General features: G+C 46.5%; 1 protein-coding gene across 3 annotated transcripts in view; it reads right to left on the reverse strand.

Annotated features, from left to right (window-relative positions):
- DNAAF11 (dynein axonemal assembly factor 11) overlaps positions 1 to 23,931 on the reverse strand; it is an 83,395-nt gene extending 59,464 nt beyond the window's left edge. For all 3 annotated transcript variants that reach the window (XM_039240190.1, XM_039240188.1, XM_039240187.1), the window contains exons 1-3: positions 23,859 to 23,931; positions 13,484 to 13,651; positions 9,340 to 9,417 (exon numbers count right to left, since the gene is read on the reverse strand). In XM_039240190.1, the coding sequence (XP_039096121.1) occupies positions 9,340 to 9,417; positions 13,484 to 13,651; positions 23,859 to 23,868 (256 nt within the window). In that variant the 5' untranslated portion in view covers positions 23,869 to 23,931. The remainder of the gene's footprint in view (positions 1 to 9,339; positions 9,418 to 13,483; positions 13,652 to 23,858) is intronic.
- Positions 23,932 to 24,663: the final 732 nt, after the last annotated feature.

Here is a 24,663-nt window from a genome sequence, read left to right on the forward strand (position 1 = left end):
AGCGATCTGTCCTGAGAATTCTGCCGGGTATGCAGGGTGCATCTTGCCAGGAGGGGTGAGGGAGGGAGGGTTCCCTGAAAGGCAGTTCATAAAACCCAGGCATCAGAATTAACGTTCACAAAGTCACACTGAAGAGACAGAATGGCTCCAAGGCCACCAAGAACTGCACTGAAGGTGTCAAGAAAAGCGAAGAAGGCTTTGGTCCCAGAAAAGCGGGGAGTCGCTGAAGCGGGGCTCGTAGTAAATCTGCCCCATCCACCTTCATTTGAGGGACAGCCGGATGCACAGAAATCTGAAGCAACAACCTTCACTCAAATTCCACGGGAACTTGGTAGTTAGGAATGCAGCCTGGAGAATAAGGCAGATAGAGTTCAGGTCCTAGCTCGGTCACACCCTTGCTGTGTGAAGCGGGATTAGTTACAAGCCTCAGCCACCGTATCCGCAGTATTATAATAGCATCAGTATCCATTTCAGTGATGCTGTGAAGACAATATGATTCCTGCGAAGTACTTAGCATAGTACTTGCCACTTAGCTTCAGTAAACGTTAGCGAGGATGAGAAGTAACCCAATGAGCACTCTTGGGATTATCCTGGACAGTGTGCCTGCGGGAGAAGAAGGATGTTTGCTCTCCTGTGAGCACAGTCTCTGCAGTTTCTCGCTGAGGACTTGGGAAGAGTTGACCTCATTCACACAGCAGCCTTTGTGGGCTGGGTTCAGCCGAAGGCGGTCTCCCCCGTGGCCGGATTGTTGTCATGCTGGTCGGATTGACATGGCAGATTCTGCGACCTTCAATACCCAGAGAGCCCTCTCCAGCTGAAGACCCAGCCCTACCTTGTTCTGCATTCATTTCTTCAAACATCCACAGGCTCTACCCCTCCCGTATGCTTCCCGGTTATATCCTGGAAGGTTATTGTTCTGTGGCTGTATAACTGAGGGTAAACTTTAGTTCCTAATATCTTGTAATAACCTCACCAGTGTAATCTTGATTCAGATTGGTTCACGGCTCTGCAACCGTGTCCACTTTCAGCAAGGTTCTCCTCGTCGCGGAAGGCCATACGATAGAACCAATTTTACTAAACGCCAGTGTTCTCTCTTCCTTACCCTTTCTTTTTTTTTTTTTTTTTAATTTATTTCTAGGAGAGAGAGAGAGAGACAGCGCGAGCAGGGGAGGGTCAGAGAGAGAAGAAGGCACAGAATCTGAAACAGGCTCCAGGCTCTGAGCTGTCAGCACAGAGCCCGACGCGGGGCTCGAACCCACAAACCGCGAGATCATGACCTAAGCGAAAGTCGGACGCTTAACCCACTAAGCCACCCAGGTGCCCCCTTCCTTATCCTTTCTTGATGCTAGCGCCTGGCTCCACCCTGTCCAGAATTCCATGTTTTCCTCCTATCTAGTCTATCTCAGACCAGACTCTTCCAAATGAGATAGTTCTAGCTCAGTGCTTCCAGAGGGATGTAGGACCTCACCCTCCATTCATTCATTCATCCATTCATCCATCCATTCATCCAGGAGTTACTGGGTACCTGCTAATACCAAGTTACTGAGCCAGGTCTTCAGGATAAAGTGGTTAAAAAAAATCCACGGTGTTTCACCTCAAGCGTATGTCTAATATGGAGAAAGGAGAAAAAGATGGGCATTCCAGGAAAAGAAGGTAGTTGGTGCAAAGGCACCAAGAAGTCTATCTGGAGAAATAGACAGAACCAGAAGTGGGCAATGCCCATTGTTACACTATAAACCAGCCTAAATCAATATGTACTGGTTCTTCTTTTTCAATTCCCATTCATTGTTCAGCCCATTGTTCCGGGCTTCCATCCCTAACATTCTACTAGGCTTGTTCATCTCAAGGGGACCAAGGAACTTCATGTTGACAAAATTAACAGACCCCCTCAATTCCTTATGTCACTGGAATAGTCTGCTGACATGGGATGATTAACCATGCATTCTCTCCTTTAAAAATTTTTTAAAGATTTCCTTTTTCTTTTTATCTTTATTTGTTTAAGTTTCTAATTCCAGTTAGTTAACATACAGTCCCATATTAGTTTCAGATGTGCAATGTAGTGATTGAACAATTCCATTTATCACCTGGTGCTCATCCCATCAAGTGCATCTCTTCATCGACCATGAATTCTCTTTGAATGTTTCATCTATCTGGGAAAGAGTGATGTGACTCTCTCCTTGTTCTCTTTTATAATGCAGTTGATTCCCCTTGACCCCCATTACAGACTTTTCCAGACCATCAATGGTAATACAGCCCGGATTTCCATTCTCGACCCAGTATTTTCTCTCCTCATGGTTCTCTTGATGACAACAGTTGTGTTCCTTGGTTTAACCAACCCCAAGTTCTGATGAGTCCCAATTAATGACTTTATATCTGACCATCCAACTGAAAGTCATACTCCTGTTTCCAAATGTCTGTAAGACATACTCCATTCAATATGTCCAAAAATGAATTCTCCATATTTTCTCTCACTCTCCACTCCTCAAGACAGCTTTCCTGCCTCCTTGATGTCTAAATCCTATTGATGTCACCGCCATTTTGGTATCAGATGTGAGTTTGTCTCCAAGAGTCAAGCCAGAGTTAACTTGAGTGATAAACTAAGTTGTTCCCTTGTCCCTCCATTTCATCAGTCACCAAGCCTACGTTTTACCGACTGTAATCCTTGGACCAACAGTCTAGTTCAGGTCCTCATCCTCATGTACATGCTACATGGCAGATTGCCTAAATCATCTTCCGGTTTCGAAAACAGGAAGGAAGGACAAAAAGAAGACAAGGGTGACATCTGACAGACTCCCAACAAGTTTAAATAAAATGTATATATTTTTGACTTTGTTAAAATTTTGTCCATGAAGGACCCTCCAAATGTTCATTATGTTTTTCAAAGTGATAAATCATAATCGTTTTTCTACTTGGCCTAACCCTAAGAAATTAAACCACACCCGCCATTCTGAGGAACAATTCTTGCTGAACTAGCCAGGCTCGAGCAAGTCTCTTCTTTGGAGTTGGGCACACTCCTTCCCTCAACTGGGTCCCACCCTACATCTCCTGTTCTTGGAAGATACACCTCAGTGGCCCATGGGGCTGAGAAGGCCATTGAAATCGACGATGTTGGTTTTCCAAGGGGGAAAGCTCACACTATTAGAAACCCCACCTCTCCTTCTAGGGTAAGGTAAGGAAGAGGGATGGAAAAAGAAGACAATTTATTATATCTCAGGAAATCCAAAACAGGGCGGGGACGTATGCTAGCCAACTCTTGCCATCCGGCAAAACATAAAAATAAACAAGCGGATATCCATCTTAGGCTTAAAATTATATTGTGATTTACTCAAGCAGGTGGGCTGGGTCTGTAGATCCATCTTGCTCCTCTCTTACCGCAAACCTTTAAAATGAAACAAAAAGTGCATATTTGCCAGCCAGCATGATGCCTCCTCCTTCCCTACCGCCCATCCCCCCAAGCATATCCTCAAACCGCTCTGCACCCACTGCCTCCCTCCTAGAGCTGGAAGGTGGCGCTCCCAAGGAAGAAGTGTCCCGGAAGCGGCAGTGAGTTCTGGACTGCAGTTCCCGAAGCTCAAAAAGACAATAGTGACGATGCTGCCCTCTAGTGGCGGATGTGCAACACATACTCTTCCACGTCCTTTAAGAGACTTTAACAAAAACAAGCCTTGGACAGGCCCACTGAGAGTGAGAGTTTTATGATTTCCCTGCCGTTACGGACTGCCATCTGACTACCACAAAACATGCATACAGGGCTCATTTTTTTTTATTCCACTTGTTCGCATGAGAACGTGGAATGGGGCTCTAGAGCGCCTGATGGCTCCATTTCTGATGCAGAAAAATGCCCGTGATGGAAGGAGTCTTCCCAGCTCCAGCACTGATGATGACTTTAGGGCCTTTGATAGCGATGACAGCTCAGGTTTTGGGGATGAAAAGTAAGAACGTATGATGAATACTTAGGTCCTTGTTGACATGTAACCTTGATAGTCACCGAAATACCCATTACTACACTGGGAGGCACACAGGCTAAAATCTACCATACCCTACGTTAAGTCCTCCTAACTTTAGCTATTGGCAGATGGGAGTGAGGTGCGGAGGGCGGGCTGCTCCTGCCAGGCGGCATGCTCCGTCCCCTCACACCCAGCCCGCGCTGGCCCTGCCAACCAGGCGAGATGCCGAGTGTGGAAACAGACCCTCACCCCTGCAGAAGAAGCCAGCACCGGCCACCTGATCCGCCGAAGCCTTTGTGATTATGAACAGATGCTAAGGGTTACCAGACATTAAAAAGTAAGTAAAAGCACAAAATAGAAGCCTGCAAAGGGAAACGAGAAACCTCCCAGAATGTAGAATAACAAGACAAAGGTTTAATTGAGGAATATAGGGTAAAAAGCATGGTGGATCAATCTAGGACAACCAAATCCATTTGAAAGAAGTTCTAGGGGAGGGGAGAGAAAAAAGAGGGAGTGGATGGGTCCATTACCTTGATTGTGCTGATGGTTCCACGGGTGTGTGCATATATCCAAACTCAACAAATTGTTCACTACACATGTGCAGGGTTTTGTATACCAATTAGACCTCAATAAAGCTATTAAAAAAAAAAAAAAGATGGTGCTCCAAAGAACACCATCAAGAAAGTTGACAAGAAAACCCCCAAAATGAAAAAATATATCTACAAATCACATATCTGACCAGATACTAGTATCCAAAATATATAAATAGGCCTTACAACACAACAATAAAATGACAAGTAGCCTAATTAGAAAGTGGGCAAAGGCTCTGAATAAACATTTCTCCAAATAAGATTCACAAGTGTCCAACCTCATCAGTCATCAGGTAAATGCCAAATCAGAACCATGATGAGATATGACTTCATATCCATCAGGATGGCTCCTACAAAATGAATAAAGAAATAAAAACAGAAAATAACCAGTGTTGGGAAGGATGTTGTGAAGTTGGAGCATTCAGAAATTCCTGGTGGGAATGTAAAATGGTGCAACTACTTTAGAAAATAGTTTGGCAGTTCCTTAAAAAGTTAAATGGAGAGTTACCACATGACCCAGCAATTCCCTGGGTATACTAAATTAATGAAAAACATTTGTTTATGGGGCACCTGGGTGGCTCAGTCGGTTAAGTGGCTGACTTCAGCTCAGGTCATGATCTCACGGCTCATGAGTTCGAGCCCCACATCAGGCTCTGTGCTGACAGCTCAAAGCCTGGAACCTGCTTTGGATTCTGTGTCTCCCTCTCTCTCTGCCCTTGCCCTGACCATACTCTGTCTCTCCCTCTCTCTCTCAAAAATAAAAATTAAAAATTGTTTTTAAAATAAAAAAAACATGTTTATGCAAAAGCTGATACGTTAATGTTCATAGCAACTTTATTTATAACCAAAATGTGGAAACGACTCAAATATCCATCAACTAATAAATGGGCGAACAAAATGCTGTGTACCCATACAATGGAACGTTACTCAGCCACAAAAATGAAGTACTGATACCTGCCACCATGTGGACAAATGCTGTGAACGTGCTGCAGACAAAAAGGACCACATACTGTACGAAACCGGTTACATTAAGTGCTCAGAACGGGAACATCTAGGAGGCAAACAGTAGATCAGGGGCCAGGGCACAGGGTGAATGAGGAAACCAGTGGATACAGGGTTTCATACGTGGAGATGGAACGTTCTGGAACTGGATAGTGATGCTGGGTGTACAACCTTGCAACTATATTAAAAACCACTGAATTGTATAATTTAAAAAGGTGAGTTTTATGGCATGTGAATTACATAGTGATTTGAAAAATAAAGGGTTCAAATATTTCAATTAAGAGACATTCTGAGAACAAAATACAATTTTCCACATTCGTCTTATTTTCTTTTATTTTTCATTGAGGTATAATCAACATATGGCATATTAGTTTCAGGCGTACAACACAGTGATTCGGTATTTGTCTGTATTGTGAAATGATCAGTCCAGTTAGCATCCATCACCTTACACAGCTACAGATTTTTCTTCTTTGTGATGAGAGCTTGTAAGATCTACTTTCTTAGAAATTTCCAAATATGCAGCACAGCATAATTAATTAATTAATTATTAATTTGAATTAATAACAGTCGCCTTACGGTGCATTACATGCTTATGATTTATTTATTTTATAGTATTCTAAATATAATTTATTGTCCAGTTAGTTAACACACAGCACATACAGTGCGCTCTTGGCTTCGGAAGTAGATTCCCATGATTCATCACTTACATACAACACCCGGTGCTCATCCCAACAAGTGCCCTCCTCTGTGCCCATTACCCATTTTCCCCTTCCCCCCGCCCCCATTAACCCTCAGTTTGTTCTCTGTATTTAAGAGTCTCTTATGGTTTGCCTCCTTCTCTCTTTGAAACTATTTTTCCCCTTCCCTTCCCCCATGGTCTTCTGTTAAGTTCCTCAAATTCCACATATGAGTGAAAACATACCATATCTGTCTTTCTGACTGACTTTCTTCTCGAGTGCACATGGAACATTCTCCAAGTTAGATCACATACTGGGTCACAAAACAGCCCTCAATAAATATAAAAGAATTGAGATCATATGATGCATATTTTCAGATCACAATGCTATGAAACTTGAAATCAACCATAAGAAAAAGTTTGGAAAGCCTCCAAATGCATTGCACAGGGGTTGAAGAACATTCCACTAAAGAATGTACAGATCAACCAGGCAATTAAAGAAGAAATTTAAAAATATACGGAAGTAAATGAAAATGAAAACATGACAGTCCAAACCCTTCGGGATGCAGCAAAGGCAGTCCTAAGAGGAAAATACACTGCAATCCAGGCCTATGTCAAGAAACAAGAAAAATCCCAAATACAGAACCTAACCTCACACTTAAAGCAACTAGCAGCAGAGCAGCAAAGGAAGCCCAAAGTCAGCAGAAGAGAAATGATAAAGATTAGAGCGGAATTAAACAACATAGAATCCAAAAAAACTGTAGAACAGATCAATGAATCTAAGAGCCGGTTTTTTGAAAGAATAAGCAAAACTGACAAACCCCAACCCAGACTTCTCGAAAAGAGAGATGACCCAAATAGATAAGATCAGGAATGAAAGAGGAAGGATCACAGTCAACACCACAGAAGCGCAAACAATTATAAGAGACTACTATTATATGCCGATAAACTGAACAACCTGGAAAAAATTGACAAATCCTAGACACCCACCCACTACCAAAACTCAAATGGGAAGAAATAGAAAATCTGAACAGACATAACCAGGGAACAAATTGAATCAGGTATCAAAAATCTCCCAACAAATAAGAGTCCTGGGCCAGACGGCTTCCCAGGGGGATTCTACCAGATGTTTAGAGCAGAGTTCATACCTCTTCTTCTCAGGCTGTTCCAGGAAACAGACACAAAAGGAAAGCTTCCGGACTCATTCTAAGAAGCCAGCATTACCTTGATTCCCAAACCAGACAGAGACCCGAAGAAAAAGGAGACTTATTTTATAGTTTTCAAGTTTGTACCTCTTGGCTCCCTTCATCTCTTTTGCCTGCCCTGCCCACTCCCGCCTCTGACAACCACCAAATCTTCCATTCTGTGTATCTCGGAGCTTGGTGTCTTGTTTTATTTTGTTGTGTTATTTTGATTTCACATGTAAGGGAGATCATACGGTATTTGTCTTTGTCTGACTTTTTTCACTTAGCATAATGGCTTCCAAGTCCATTCATGCTGTCATAAATGGCAAGATTCCATTCTCTTTTATGGCTAAATAATATTCCATTGTGTATACGTATATTCGTGTATATCACATTTCCTTTATCCAAAAAATATCCTTTTTTATGATAAATTTGAGATACACGAGAGATATTAAATGTAAAAACACAACCATTAAAACTAGAACTTAATGTAGAATGTACTTGTATTCAGAAACTATAAAGATAAAGATTGATAAAGTTGAGTATATTAAAATGCAATACTTGTGAATGATACTAGCATTATAAATGGAACAAGGGAAAAGTAGTAGACTCAAGAGAAAATATTCATAGCATACATAAACATTAATATCTAGAATGTAGAACATCACCTAAAAAAGATAAAGCAAAATAAAAATAACCAAAAAATATAAAGTAGTAGTAAGAAATACAAATACTATATAAAAAAATCTGAAGGTTATATGGATACTCAATAATAATAAGGGGGAAGCAAATAATTTAAAAAATTATTTGATAACAATGCCTTTAAAAAAAAAAAAAGATTGCTTGTTGGGGTGGCTCAGTAAGTTAAGTGTCCGACTCTTGGTTTGAGCTCAGGTCATGATCTCACAGTTTGTCAGTTCAAGAACCACATGGGGCTCTGAGCTGGAAACATAGAGCCTGCTTGGGATTTCTCTCTCCCTCTCTCTCTGTCCCTCCCCGGCTTGCTCTCTCTCTCTCTCTCTCTGCCCCTCCCCAGCTTGCTCTCTCTCTCTCTTAAAAAAAATAAACAAATATTTTAAAAGATTGTTTATAAAAATCATTAGTGAGTTTGAATAAAAATGGGTACTCACATGAACTGTCAGTACAAAAGTAAATTGATATGACTTTTTTGGGGAATAATTTGGTAATATTTTTCAAAATGTGTGTGTTTAAACCCAGGAATTCCATTCCTGTGTATTTGTCCTATAAACACAGGCACAGAGAGTGAAATGTAGAAGAATTCTAATTGTAGCCATGCCTATTATACAAAATGCTGGAAGCCACTCAAAGGTCCATCTGCAGAAAAATTGATTCTCTGCAGACAAATCAGTCTACAATCATTCTGGTAGGGAGCCCCCATGTTTCCTAGGTATGTAAGAACATGGTAATTTCATGGAAGAAATCAATTTTCAAAACAATACTCAGTAGTATGGTCCCATTGACCATTGACAACGAAACAAAACTACCTTTTATTCAACCAAGGGTAAATTTTTTCATAAATGTTTATTTATTGAGAGGGGGAGAGGGAGAGAATGGGTGGGGGAGGAGCAGAGAGAGAGAGAGAGAGAGAAAGAGAGAGGGAGAATCCAAAGCAACTTCCACACTCAGTGTGGAGCCCGATGCGGGGCTTGATCTCATGACCGTGAAATCATGATCCACCAAGGGTTAACTTTAACACCGCTACCCCTGAGAGGGAAGCTGCATTAGGAAAGCGTGAAGCGGACTTCCATTTTCAAATTCATATATCTCATTATTGCTTGAATTGTCACCAATAGTTAATAAACATAAGACTTAGGTAAAACATTAATTTGAAAAGTGTACCTATGGTTTAAGCAGTACTGTTTAAATCTCGATGCAGATCTGTTTTAATTCGTAACAAAATATAAGAAGAAAATTCTTACCTTCCAAATTTTCAATTTTCTCAATGTTGTTTAAAGCTAAGTTCAAATATTCAAGTTTCTTGAGTTTGCTAACATTTTCTGAAATATACAAATAATGTAATTAATTCACCTTCAATATAAAAGCTATTGTTACATAAGCTACCGTGAAATTGATAAAGGGAATCTAAGCATGATTGAGGTTATCGTAACTGTGTTGCTTTTTCGTGTCTGGACTTGGACATTAGACATTGGTGGTTGTCAAAAGCAACATCCATGTCTTCCTCCATTGCTCCTAATAGAACCCGGCTCTCCCCTTGTCTGTCCCCAGCCAGCCGAAACTCCAGAGTCCAGCCTCACCAAGCCGGGCCAGTGCACAGCGATGGCTTGCCCCTTGTTAATGACAGTTCTGGAATGAGGCTTTAGCCAACCAGCCCCGGGCAATCTCCCGGCAACTGTGTGATGCAGGAGACACCCAAATCAAGGTCTCCCAGTCGGATAAGAGGGAGAGATCTGTGTTCCAGGCTTGGGAACTGCCTTTTTCCCTCTCCCGTTGGCTGTTACTAGGGAAGAAAGTGATATCCTTATTGCCCCTCACAGCCCTCACGGCGGCAGGGTAGAGCCCGTACTTTGACTGGGGAGCTGAGAGAAGGACTCACCAAACCCTGGAGACAGGTGGGGAAGGTATGTGATTTCCTTACTGGGAAGCCACAATGAGGCTGGGGTCTCCTTCACTTGAAATCAAACTTACCCTGATACATAAGGGATTATTACTGTCTTTAAAAAAATACGAAAGCTCTTAGGGGCAAAAGGGTACGCGTAAGTCAGTCAGAGAATTTCTGTAGGATGGGGGCACTTAAAAATGCTAACAACACCAGGGCGCCTGGGTGGCTCAAGTTGTTAAGCGTCTGACTTCGGCTCAGGCCATGATCTTGCGGTTCATGAGTTCAAGCCCCATGTTGAGCCGTGCGTCAAGCTCTGCACTGAGAGCTTCAGATCCTCTGTCTCCCTCTGTCTCTCTGCCCCTCCCTCGCTTGTGCTCTCTCTCTCTCTCTCTCTCTCTCTCTCTCAAAAATAAATAAATATTTTTTAAAAACTGCTAATCATACCATAGCTAACATCACTGAGAGCTTACTATATGCCATGTAATTTTCTAAACATTTTGCATATATATATCATTTAATCCTCAACAACCGTATGAGGTAAAAACTACTATTGTCTCCCTTTAACAAATAGGAATACGAAGGTGCAGAGAATTAATTGCTAGTGCAAGGTTAAGTGGCAAAGCCAGGAGATCGACTCCTGAGTATAGCATGAAATCGTGACTGCACACCCAAAAAGAACGGTCCTTCCTAAGAGGACACAAATGTAGGAAACCCTATTGAGGACTGTGGATTTGGAAATTCCTCGCTCCAATAAGGCTCCTTCTGCCTGTTTTCCATGGAGATTTTCCACAGAGCCTGGGGGGCTCTGTGGGTCAGGCATCCAACCTCTGATTTAGGCTCAGGTCGTGATCTCATGGTCTGTGAGGCTGAGCCCTGAATCAGGCTCTGTGCTCTCAGCTCAGAATCCTGCTTGGGAGTCTCTCTCTCCCTCTCTCCGTCTGCCCCTCTCCCCTCAAAATAAATAAATAAAAATTAAAAAAAAAAAAACAGGTTAAATTGCTCAGGGGAAAAAAGGCTCTACAGATAATCAAGTACAGCAGCTCTGGGGCAGCGGGGAGTCGGCCAGACCGTGGTTCTAGCCCAACCCATCCTGGAAGCAGTTCTCACCCACCGTTATAACCAGACCCACAGGCCTGTGTGGAGCAAAGCCACACCCCACTGCAAACAGCTCTGCTCTGAACTATAGGCCTCAGGCTCCTGGGGGAGCTGTTACAAATGCAGATTTGGGGAGCCCACCCCCCAGGTTACTATCAGGAGGTCTGGGAGGGGGCCGGAGCCCCAATCAACAAGACCCGGGAGGTCCTGGGCTCACCCTCAGACCACCACTAAGCACTGCATCCCCCCCCCAGCCCATCTGGACCCCCCCGATGGGGAACAGGGCTTCAGGCGGGGCACCTCGATGGTGCGAGAGCCAGTCTGAGGCCCGAAAACGCTTCTGCCTGCTAAATACGTGCCTGAATGCCTCTGGGTGGAGCAGCACAGAAAAATCCCATTATTAGGACTGAAAAGAGTGTTTAATTTAAGAATACTTTGGAAGCAAAAACGTAAGCTTTCTCACAGCTCTGCAAAGGCCTGAAATACGATGCCACTAATTAGTGATTGTGATGGACCCAGCTGCGGGGATCAGAATTTCGGGAACTCTTTTAGTTCCGTACAATCAGGCCGGCCCCCCAGTGCCCCCCTGCACAAAAGCTCATGGTTTTCTCTAACAGCCTTTCTAACGGAACAGTGTGCCAGGGCTTCTAATTTCTGGTAGAGTGAAAGATGCCGAAAATAATTATCTGAAGAAGATCAGAATTTTAATAAATCTTCAAAAAATAATGCAAATTCGAGAATTTTTTTTTTTTGCAACCTGACGGCCAGTTTTCAATGACCCTCCAAACCAGGGGCAACACCATCAACCAGCGTTTCCCAGCCTCGGCAGGACTAGCACTGAGGGGCCGGGGGCTCTTTCTGGGGGGGCGGGCCGGCCCAGGCGCTACAGGATGGTAGGCGGCATCCCTGGCCCCTGTGCGTGACACTCAGTGGCAGTCCCCTCCCCACGCACACACCAAAGCTGTCCCCAGACCGCGCATCACCGGAGCAAGTCCAACCAACCTTACGGGGTGCCCTCAAGGCTTGGGCTCCTGAGCAGGGACCCTAAGTCCATCCCTTGTCTCCCAGCTCTGCCCCACCTCCACGTGGCTGGCCTGGGGGTGGGGGGATGAGAACAGTAACAGCGGTGGCAGCAGACAGCATCTGAGTGAGTGAGGGCAGTGCTAAATAAATGCCAGCATGCAGTCCCTGGTGTAGACATGGCAAAGCTAAGTTAACAGACTTACCTACTTTCACACAGGTTTTTGGTTTTAATATTCATTTTTGAGAGAGAGAGAGAGAAAGCATGAGCGGGGGAGGGACAGAGAGAAAGGGGGACAGAGGCTCTGAAGCAGGCTCTGTGCTGACAGCAGCAAGGCAGATGTGGGGCTTGAACTCATGAACCGTGAGATCCTGACCCAAGCCTCAGTCGGAAGCTCAACCGACTGAGCCGCCCAGGCGCCCCCTTCACACAGTTTTTAAGTGGCCGAGGCAGGGATCAAAGCCATCAGGGCCAGTGCCTCTTCTCGCCACTAAACTACAGGTTGCTCTTCGGAATGTGGGGCCACTCCTGTCTCCACGTGGCAGGGCCCCCTTGTCCCTGCCCCTTAACTCATTCTTCCCCAGGGAACCGTGGAGAGGGCCCCCCCATCTGATGGATGGACTGGGGGATGGGCATGCCCAGTCCCCTCTCTCCTGGCTCTGGGGCTCCCCTGGCAGCAGAAGGGATGTGCTCCTGTCCCCCTCCTGCCCACACAGGGGGCCCGCAGGCCTGTCGTTGCAGCCTGCACGTGACCTAGTGGACACATTCAACCTGCGGGCGGAAGCCCACTTGACTGCGAGTCTAAACCATCTTCTCCAGGAGGTTTTGTCCGTTACGAGGCTGATGTTCTGATCCGTCTACCTGTCACTTCATTCCTAACTGGAGCAGTAAACAGGGGTGTGGCATGGAGCCCTCTGGAGGAGCGACACGGAGCACAATGCCTCGCACATGCACATTCTCTGTCACCACGGCAGAACCAGCCACCGCGGGGGATCTGACAAGGGTTTACTCAAGTCCCACACGACCCTTTCTGTTCCACGGAGCGGTGTGAGACCAGGAGAAACGCCTGGATTCCATCTCCCTTCCTTTGAACTCGGACAAGACCAGGCTACAGATGGGCAGGTCAACAAACTTAAAGGAGCTCCCACCTTTACGTGCCACTCGGAACTCCTCCACGGTGGCCCCGGGGACCCTCGGGCCAGGGGACAGGGCAGCATGGGAGCTCAGAGAAAGGCCCAGGCCGGGCTCCTGAGAGCTGGCTGTGTCTGTTCCCATGGGGTTCTTTGTCACCCGTGTTGTCTTCTTCTAAGAATCACACTGCAACTTCCCCAGGGCTTCCCATTCAAAACGCCAAAGAAGCCATGAGCACGAAATCCTGAAAACTTACCAATTCTTCCAATGAGATTGTTTTGCAGATAGAGGATTTTTAAATCCCGGCACCATTTGTCAATATGTTCTAGTCTTTCGATTTCTTGCTGATGCAAGGAGAGTTCCTCCAGGGAAAAAATGAAGCAGTCATTGTGCTCGGAGTTCCGTCTAATTAGATCTTCTGTGACTGAAAGAAAATTTATTACGTGTTACGTCTCCGTCCCCATGTTCATCATCGGGTTATGACATTACAAAGGCACTGGATTTTCTTCCCAGTTAAATGTCAATCTTCCAGGCCCGAGTGATTTTTGAAGCACAGAGAGTGCTGCCTTGACTGGTGACACCATGGTGAGTCAGAGAGATTTTGTCTTTTTTGCACAAGGTCTACCTACGGTTTGCTGTAGGGATGGTGACAGAGTTGGTGAGTAATGACCAAGAGAGTGCTGATAAGGTGTATGTTGCTGTGACATCCTGTGGTGTTGTCATGTCAAACTGGATGCAACCCGCTAAGGAGACCAGGACAGGGCAACTTGTGACTGAGCGGGACAGTCTGGCTGCCGGGGGGCCAAAAACATGTACACACCTCCCGACATTCAGTAAGGAGAGGTCCGTGCGTTCAACATTGATTAATTGAACTAAAGTTGGAGGAGAGGAGGGCCCGAGAGTTTGTATCGCCATCTTGTAAAGTAGGTACCCTGTCGTCTGTTTCCAGAAGGAATGAAAGGAGCCACTCATGGTGAGAGTCCCTGAGCCTCTGACTAGCGTGCTATGCAGCATGGGGGCTGGCCTGCCACGGGGACACCGAGGGACTGGGGACGACGCCCTGGTCCACGGTTGGAGCCAAGAGCAAGGCGGGAATCCTCTTCCTGAAACACGCCCCAGTTAAAGACGTGATGACAGCGAAGAGCCCCTATGTTTTCTGGTGCTATTAAAAAGATCATTAATTCATTTTAATGGCCCCTTTTGAGGTGGACAGTGAAACAGTCCATGTCTAACCCACGAGACAATAAAGATTTAATTATTGCCACGTACAAGTGCTAGACACTGTCCTCAATGCCTTGCATGTGTTAGTGTATGAGTATGTAGAAGGGGCAGATGAGGAACTGAGGCACAAAGAGGTTAAACAACTTGCCCAAGGTCTTGGACCTCTACAGGCCCCTCTAGCCAAGGCAGAGCCCTTCACAGCGCCCTCGGCTGCCCTACGTCCAGCCACATCCTTAAAGGTGGACTTGCCTTTTTGTAGAAAACAACTGTGAAAACAGCTCTGAACGTGATCATTTGTGTCCAGGAAGCTGAACCCCGCTATTTCTGGTGGTGGGAGATGGGGCTGCTTGCAAAGACAGTTCTTCGGAAGTCAGGGGAAATGTGAGGGTCCGGAGACCAAATTACAGTGCCCAGGGAACGTCCCTGCTGTTCTACGCTTTGGCCCAAGTAGCAGGCAGAGATGGCCACCAGCCAGGTCCCGGGGAGAGGCAGGCCCAAATGGCAGGCAAGGGGGCGCACAGGGCATTCCCGCTGGTGTCCCTGGGGTCCCTACTGCCTGCTGCGGTCTGCTGTCTCCGGATGCCACGGCTAGTATGAAACGGAAAGCAGCTTTCTGAAAACTCAACCTCTGAGAAAAGGGCATTAAAGCGACTCTCCACACGTTCCACCGCCCAACTTGGCTCTGATAGCTTCAGTCAACTGACAATGAATAGACGGGGACAGCCAGGTTGAGGACGCAGCAGAGCTGTTGTGAAGTCAAATGTACTACCTGCCTCTGTAATTATCGGTAAGAACTGTCTTGGCAACGATGCAACAGGGATGAAGGGGTTGCGACGGCACAACGATGCTGTTTCAGCGAATTTAGCGAACCGTGGGAATTATTCACTACTACGGATAAGACTCTCAATGACCACTAGGGTATGTGTGACTTTACGCCAATCCATGGGGGAGGGGGCTGGGTTTTTGGAGGCCTTGGTGCCGTCAGACCTGGAGTCAAAGGGGCCAGGAGGACATGCCCATCCGGAGCCCAAGCCCTTCCCTCTAGAGCACGTCCCAGGTAGAGGAGCCATAGAATTCTGTGCCCAAGGGGCCCCATGCCTGCCTCCAAGCTCCACACTGGCCACTTGTCCGGGTTCATCCCAGAACACTCCATCAGGTATGCCTCGCTACACCCCAAAGTGTCCAAAGAGCACTGTTTTCTGAGATGGGGATGGATATGCAGGCTGGAGTATCCACCTTCATACATGGGCTCGAGGGCCCAGGGTAGGGCCAGGGATGGGAAGAGCAGGGAGGGATGGCCAGGGGCCAGCTCTCCCCAGCCACCACCCCCTCCCTGCCCCCACTCTGGCATAGATCCCAAGGAGTTTGAGAAATGTATTAAATGCAGCCTTCTGGGATGTTATAAAAGTATTCTTTTCGAGGGTGGCTGGCAGTTCGATTATCACTTGATACATGGGCCTCATTAGTCTTTCCCTGGGGCCCCAGGTGCCCCAGAAGGCTTAGTGGGGTACTCATACTGAAGATATAAACCCAACTTGAATCCCACGGAAGCTGTCATCTGTAAGTATGGTTAAGTCGAGTGCGTTCAGGGGAATTCCGAAAGCACCTTGTTAAGCATCACAGTTTCTGGCCTGGAAAAGCTACGTCAGGGTCTGCACGGCCCACCAGGGGCTTCCTGGGTCTCAGAAACACTAAAGGAATCACAAGCCTCTCCAGCTCTAGTCTTAAAGGCTTTTACAATTTGTCTGACCCTAAAGACTGGCAAGTTCCTCTACGGATACCCAATACCCTTCTTCTGTTCTCTTGCTCCACCTTTCTTGAAATTAGGAAACTCTTTTCATTATGCTATTATACGTGTGAATCTGAACACTTCCACGCAATTGCCAAGTCCTCCCTCTCAGAGGCATGTAGATATTAGGGAGGAATTATGTTGATATATCTCCTAACCACAACAATTAAGATGATAAAAAAAAAATCACTGTTAGTCAAAAGGGATGGGGGTGGAGGAGCCCCCCCCCCCCACTTAGCATAAAGAACTAGTTGGCATGCAGGGGCACACACAGAAGAGGGGGGACCAGCAGTTGATCCAGCACCCCAGGGAAGCCTGCCCAAAGGCAACGATTATACACAATTAGGGCAGATGAAAAGAAAATGGAGAATCACAGAGGACAGCAGTATCTCCCAGCGGCCCTTTTCTGAACTCTTCTATATTAAGCAAGCAGCCGCATGGCACGCTGTTTTATGGCACTCAGGAAATTACCGTTACACAATACTGCCCACCTGCAATGGCAAACATCAGCGAGGAAACCGGCGTCCCCAGGAAGAAATGTTTAAAGGTAATGGTGGATGGAGATGACAGCGTTCCACACTTTCCAACAGGAAAGCGTTTTGCTGTTTTATGCACTGTGATTTAGACCAAACATCTTGAAGTCCCGGGAGCGCTGTTCCCCTCTGGGAAGTCCTATGCCAGATAACACGGCACTACATTTACAAGGAGCCATTCCAGGGATGTGAAAATGTGTTGGAAGCCTTAGGATGTCATCATAAGGCTGTTTCAAGAGAGACGGCATTGGATGCCTACCACACGATGGAAGAGGAACGTTCCCAGGTAGTGGGTGAGAAACAGGGTGCCCTCACGTCCTTATTTTGGAAGAAATTCAAATAGTGAAATACGGGACTCAAATGGACTCTGAGAAGTGTGTCACCCACGGAGAGTGCTAACGGAGATACGGCTGGAATAGCACAGCCTGGTAAAACCACTGACAGCTTTAACCAGAGTCCTACGTTCTCTCACTAGCAGAAGGCTGCTAAGGAATCCGAGGGTTTAACCAAAACTCTCCGGAACCAAAACTCTCCAGAATTCTTTTCAATTCCTTACAATGACTGGGTTCTCCATGAACTCCAGGGAATGATAATAAAAATGACTTGGTGAGGTCAGGGTGGGGCAAAGGGCAGGAGGAGACGGTACTGGAATCCTGGAAGTTGTCATGCTGTGGTTGTTTCTACAGAGATTTTTTTCAGCGGATTGAGCAAAGTTCTACAAGCTCCCAAAGCCACCCATTTAGCGTTCATTCCTTCAGGCTTTATATCCTGTTTTGTGAATAGCCCTCTGTTTCCCACTAGATGAGAATAAAACCAATAATCTGTGTTCATAGCAGATTTTGCAGAACTTTTAAACATCTTGGGAGACGTAGCAGAGATTTAACAGAGACGAAGGGGTTACAAATCGAAGATAATCCCTTGTAGCATCTAAGCTTTGTTTTTTCTTCTATTGTTTTCAAAGGACACTTTTCAAAACAGGATTACTCATTTGCTCTGCCTTTTTTTTTTTTTTTTTTACTGACTCGGGGTCACCATAACAAACAACGTTAGTCATACAAGACCTAATCCAACAATACCACTAGGGTCTATGCACACAGAGAGTGCTCTTAAAGAACATAGCTGAAGTGCTATGGGGCAGAATTATACAGAGAGAACAGGGAGGACACAGAAAGGGGTGATCAGTGCTACTAAGTGACAGGAGGGACGTCAAAAGAGGCATCATGGAGAAGAAGCCTGAGCTGAGTCTTGAAATGTGAGTAGGCAGTTGCCAGATAAACCAATGAAGAAGGGCACTCCAGGCTACAATGGATGCTACATTGTGCTAACCAGCGCTGGAGTCCAGCTCCAGCCGGTCCAGAGGCCCTTGAAGGATGGAGGGTGTCAGCGAGAAAGAGTGAGAGAGCCCCGATTCTTTCTGATCACCAGGTGGGCATCTCTGTCCTGTGAGTTTTGGTGTCTTTATTAATAGGTCAAACAATAACATGGCATCAGAAAATGTAATTTTGGCAATGGATAGTTCTCTATGATAAGATGCTTTGGAAAATGTACAGAACCAGGTTTTACAGAAGTATTCTTGCAGAACCACCCCAATTACAGTGAGGTTGAGTGACTAAGGAAATAACAGGGTGTTCTTAGCGAAAAACAGGATAACATAACATTTTAATAACGCTAAGATTAAGTCATAGGTTTGTAGATACTCTTATCCATCCTCATCAGAGCTGCCAGGGTAAGGGAAGGGGTCTGTGGAATGTAGGCCGTTAGGGAAGGGACTGCTATACATCACCAGTTAGCAAAGGTATATGTAGCAACTTATGTTCTGCCCTTATCTGTTCCTTCTCTCTAAGTCAGGCTCTTTGTCTCCGGGCAAGACTTAATTGTCCAGTTATATTCCTTATAGCAGCGGAGAGCCAACCATACTTTTAAAGAGTTTAGCCCATTTCCAGTATATAGAAGAGCCTCTTGGAGTGCATTTACCTTTGTGTCCAGTTTTTTGTCTATGATTTCTTGTATAGCTAGGGCATGAGAAGCATTCTTGGTTAGTTGATTTACGTGTTGAGCTGTATGAACCTCTTAGACTAACGCAATGGTAGAAAACAGAATTGTACACATAAAGGTCAATCTTTGATGAGTAAGGGTCATGAGCCTGTTGATAGCTCGAGGAAAACAGGACCTGCCAGAGACACAAAGTCTGTTCCCATAATCATAAGAGAAGAAGTTCTCACAATACTTTCCTTCACAAGGTGCAATCATGATACCAGGGCCAGAATAAGGGGACAAGTCCCTCCCGAACCAATCAACAAGCTACCTTGGGGGTCGGTGCTCAAGCAGAAATAACGGAGTGAGGGTGGATATTGGTCATCATCTGATGACAAGAGCGTTGCAAACTTACCTTAACCTCACAAGGAGTTTTCTCAACTGGTGAGTTCAGAAATGGTTCCCAACAGTCCAATTCCCTCCTTTGAAACCGAAGGATTAGTTCCTCTAGCTGCTGCGAGTGGTGCCAGCAGACCGCCCTCAGCTGCCCACTTTCTTCTAAGTCACTCAGCCAAAATGACATCTCAACCAATGTCACAGCCCTTCCCGGGAAAGCCCATATCCAATGACTGGCCGATGAGGGGCCATAAAGGCCCAGCACCTCTCACCCAAGCTTGGGAAAATTAGAAAGTCCATTCCCAGTTTAGAGCTCCGAGGATGCAGGTTGGCTTCTTAAAATGCATCACCGCCCAACGCCCTTTCCTACCCAGGCTTGCTTCCATCCCAACCCACTCCAGTGACTCCAGAATGAACCTCCTGCATACTAATCTGCATGGAAAAGTCTGCTACCCGGGGAACCCAACCTGGAAGACTTGATACCAGAAGTGGGACGTGAAAGCAGACGCTGGCCAAGATGGGCCTCTGGAGTCGGAGTCTGCTGCCTGCATGGCAATGAGAACACCATTACTGGCGGTAGGTGGAGTGCCGATAGAGCTGGGCACAAGGTAGCTGGGCAACGTTTAACACTTGCACTACAGTGTCGACCCAACAACCCATCTGGAATACTATAACACGAATGCCATAAAGGACGTGGATTATAAACAAGAAACGTTTATTTCTCACAGAGCTGGAGGATCTAAGTCCAAGGTCACGGCACCGGCAGATCTAGTGTCTGGGGACAGCCTGCTTCCCCACTGACGATAACCTCACATGGTGGAAGGCGTAAGCTAGGTCTCTGGGGGCTCCTTCATAAGGGCAATAATCCCAATCATGAAGGCTCCCTGCTCACGACCTAATCACCTTGCAAAGGCCCACCTCCTAAAAGCGTCACATGGAGGATATGAATTTGGGGGGACACGGATATTCAACTTATAGCAAATAGGATACTAATGGAAGAGATCGCACTGGCAAGCGTGACATGACGCCTCAGGCAGTGGAGAAATACAACGGAAACTAACTCAAAGGAGGGTTGTATAGAGCGCATGTTGCTGCTGCCACTGCTGGTAAGGAAAGGCTGGATGTGATTAACCGGACATTTAAAAAAAGCCAGAGCACCACACTGGCAGCACATAAAGAGGTTTGCTTCCTGAAACCAGAGGGTAGAGAGGCCAGAGAACATGAATCATACGAGGAGCAGGGACTTCATATTCCAGACAAGATGGAGTCATAAGGACAGGAAAACCCAAGAAGGAAATATAGGAGAAAAAACCCCCACAAAAACACACACCAAATGCTGGACATCAGGAAACCCAAAGGGAAATCAGAAAGTGTTTTGAACCACAGTGTGGACGTTCCTCAGGAAAATAACAACAGAACTCCCCTATGACCCAGCAATAGCACTGCTAGGAATTTACCCGAGGGACACAGGAGTGATGATGCATAGGAGCACATGTACCCCAATGTTCATAGCAGCACTCTCAACAAAAGCCAAAACATGGAAAGAGCCTAAGTGTCCATCAACAGATGAATGGATCAAGAAGATGTGGTTTATCTATACCATGGAATGCTACATGGCAATGAGAAAGAATGAAATCTGGCCATGTGTAGCAATGTGGATGGAACTTGAGGGTGTTATGCTGAGCGAAATAAGCCAGGCAGAGGACAGATATGATATGTTTGCACGTATAGGAGGATTAGGAGGAACTTAACTGAGGACCATGGGGGAGAAGAAGGGGGGAAATGGTGGAGGAAAGGGAGAGAGGCAAACCATGAGAGACTCTTGAATGCTGAGAAACAAACTGAGGACTGATGGATGCGGGGGGGGGGGTCGATGGGCATGGAGGAGGGCACTTGTGGGGATGAGCACTGAGTGTTATGTGGAAACCAATTTGACAATAAACTATTTGTAAAAAAAAAAAAAGAAAGTGTTTTGAACTGAACAAAGAAAGAAAAGGAGGGGCACCTGGGTGGCTCCGTTGGTTAAGTGTCCAACTTCAGCTCAGGTCATGAACTCACAGTTCATGAGTTCAAGCCTCGTGTTGGGCTCTGTGCTGATAGTTCAGAGCCTGGAGTCTGCTTTGGATTCTGTGTCTCCCTCTCTCTCTGCTCCTCCCCCACTTATACTCTGTCTCTCTCTCTCTCAAAAATAAAGATTTTAAAAAAGGTTATCAAAATGCATGGGATATGGCTAAAACATAAGTTGGGGAGGGGAAATTAACACTACTAAATGCCTATAGTAGGAAAGGGAAAAGGTCTCAAATATTAGCTTCCTCCTTAAGAAGCTAGAAAAAGAATAAATTAAACCCAAACTAAGCAGAAGAAAGGAAACAACAAAGATTATACCAGAAATCAGTGAAATAGAAACAAAAACAATTGAGAAAGTCAATAAAAATACATAAAAAATAAAATTGGTAAACATCTAGCCAGACTAATCAGTAAAAAGAGAGAAGACATAAATTTCCATTATTAGGAACAAAAGCATGACATCATATAGATTATATAGTATTAGCATTAAAGGCTAGTAAGAGAATAATATAAATAACTACGCTAATAAATTCACGAACTTAGATTGAAAGGGCAAAAAAAAATTTTTTTTGAGAGCGAGAGAGCGAGAGGGAGAGAGAGAGAGAGAGAGACAGCGTGAGCAGAGGAGGGTCAGAGAGAGAGGGAGACACAGAATCCAAAGCAGGCTCCAGGCTCTGAGCTGTCAGCACAGAGCCCCATGCGGGGCTCGAACCCATGAGTCGTGAGATTATGACCTGAGCCACGTTGGGCGCCCAACTGACTGAGCACCCCAGGTGCCCCTGAAAGGGAAAATTTCTTAAAAGACACAAACGACCAAAGCTCATGCAGGAAGACACAGATAAATCAAACATCTCTGTATCTACTACAGTAGTTTAATATGTAGTTCAAACCTTCCCATAAAGAAAACCATAGCACAGAAATCTTCACTGATAAATTCTACCAAACATTTAAGGAAAAATAATACCTGGTATACACAAACACTACTTTAAAAAAAATTTTTTTTAAACATTAATTCATTTTTGAAAGAAAGATAGAGAGAGAGAGAGTGTGATTGGGGGAGGGGCAGAGAGAGAGACACACAGAATCTGAAGCAGGCACCAGGCTCTGAGGGCTCGAACTCAGAGACTGCAAGATCGTGACCTGAGCTGAAGTCAGATGCCTAACCAACTGAGCCACCAGGGTCTACCTGAATGTAGGCCAGGGTTTACATCCTTGGATGGCAATGGAGATGAACAGAGCATGACATTCTTAAGGACAATATAGATGCTCAGACAACAAAGGTTTTACTCAATCTGTGCAATCAAACGACATTAAGGATTGATGACCGGAAGACTAAGGACAATTGCCTCAATAAAAATTCACAATCTCTTGCCCGGTCTCCAGACCTCAGTGAGTTTTGGGACAGGAAACTATGATTGCCAGATTTTAGCAAATAAAAATACTGGGTGTCCTGTATTTTATTTGACAACACATTGTCTAAAAGAGAGGCTGAATCCCCAAGAGTAGTTGGCAGTGATTCATCCAATTTTTTCCAAAAGGGCTGCTGGCCATGTACTTGAATCACAATCCCGGTGGAAGGGGGAAATAACCAAATCAACTGGGCGCCTGTGGGACACAGGCTTTAAGCTGCCATCAACATCTGGAAAGAAAGTGTTGCCAGGTATGTTTATCACAGTGGGGGCACGTGGGGGGCAGCTTGCCATGCCCACATCCAGCTCCCAACTTGTTAATCCATTAACAAATGTTGAAGGATATTTGGGGTGTTTCCATTTTTAGCCACTATGAAAGCAGTTGCTCTAAACAGTCATACAGTCTGTGTGTAGACAAAGGTGGCCCTTTTTCTTTTGTAATAGCTAAGGATTACATGGGTGGGAAACCAAGTTTCAGTTTTTATTAACGTTTGCCTAAGTTTTTGTCTATTGTTTTAGAAAGGGGTGTGAGAAGACATACCCATACCTGCCTTAGGAATGGGGCTTTTACATTAACAAATCACCCACCCCCTCCACCCCCTGGCTGTCAGCTCTTCCACGGCAGAAACCTCATCACCAAGCACAGTCCTTTGATTTAAAAATATTCCTTAAGAACTTTTACAGTAAGTGAGCAATGAGGCTGAAGTGTACAAAACTGTCATGTAAGAAAGTCGAAAACGGGGTTCGCACGCAAATAAATGTTAATCCCATCGCTTTGCACCTTCTGCCGGTGTGTTTTTAAACACTTAGAACACTTAACCAAGTCGGTAAAACGATGCTACTATTGCCTGCGTTTTGGAGATGGGGCTGAGACCCCCATGGGCGAAGTCACCGGTCCCCAGGCCGCCAGGGGAGGGAGGTGGGCTGTGGCGTCGCTTCCCTCCACCGCCGGCCACACCGCCGATCGGGCGAGCCTGGAGGCTGTCGCTCTGACACGGTGACTACCCCGGGACCTTCCGTCCCCACCGCATCAGGAAGCCCCGCGCCCTTCTCGCCCACCGCGTTTTACAGAAAAGGAAGCTGAGCGCGCGCAGGGTGGGCGGAGGGGCTGGCACGGCCGGGGCCTGCGGAGGGCTGGGGGGCGCGCGCGGGACGGGGCGGCGGCGCTCTGGGTCCCCTGGGACGTGGGACGATGCCCGGAAGGGGGACGGTCGAGGGCGGCAGGTAGGAGGGGACGCTTACTCCGGCCCATGGCGCCTCTCGGGTTCGCGGGCCCCGGCAGAAGCTCGGCGCCGCAGGACTCCGCGCGCGCTTCTCGGTCACGCCTCCGCGCGTCCGCCCCGGACCTCGGGAGCCATGGCAACGGGGACTCTACGGCGGCCGCACGGGGCCAGGCGCCGCCGCGTTTCCCGAGCTCGCGAGGAGCGGGGAGCGGGGACTCGGCGGCAGGCGCTCCCCCCGCCGCACCGCGGTGTCCCCTTCCCCGTCCCCACGCCGCCTCCCGCACGCTGCTCCCCTCCCCCCAGACCGACTGGCCGGACGACCCAGAGTCACGGGGCGCTCGCTTCCCGGCGGATCTGCCTCCCCGCGCGCCCTCCGCTTTTTCCTCTCTGGGGAGTTAACGGCCTCGCGGGCCTGGGGGTCAGGGATGGCCCTCTAGCGGGGTGGCCTTGCACTTCCTCACCTGCGAGACGGGCCGAAGGACTTCAAGGGATCTTTGTAGAGGTTTTCAAAGAGATGATCTGAGTGAATGAAAGACACTTTTTTTTTAAATGTTTTATTTATTTCTGAGAGCGAGGGAGAGAGAGAGACAGCGTGAGCAGGGGAGGGTCAGAGAGAGAAGAAGGCACAGAATCTGAAACAGGCTCCAGGCTCTGAGCTGTCAGCACAGAGCCCGACGCGGGGCTCGAACCCACAAACCATGAGGTCGTGACCTGAGCCGAAGTCAGACCCTTAACTGACTGAGCCACCCAGGCGCCCCGAAAAGACACTTTTTAAAAACAGCCTCCATAAAGATGTTAAAGGGCTGGCGGGGGGGGGGGGGGGG

Source organism: Hyaena hyaena, unplaced genomic scaffold (assembly GCF_003009895.1).
Source record: "Hyaena hyaena isolate Hyena2069 unplaced genomic scaffold, ASM300989v1 scaffold_169, whole genome shotgun sequence".
In the NCBI taxonomy this organism is placed as follows: Eukaryota; Metazoa; Chordata; class Mammalia; order Carnivora; family Hyaenidae; genus Hyaena; species Hyaena hyaena.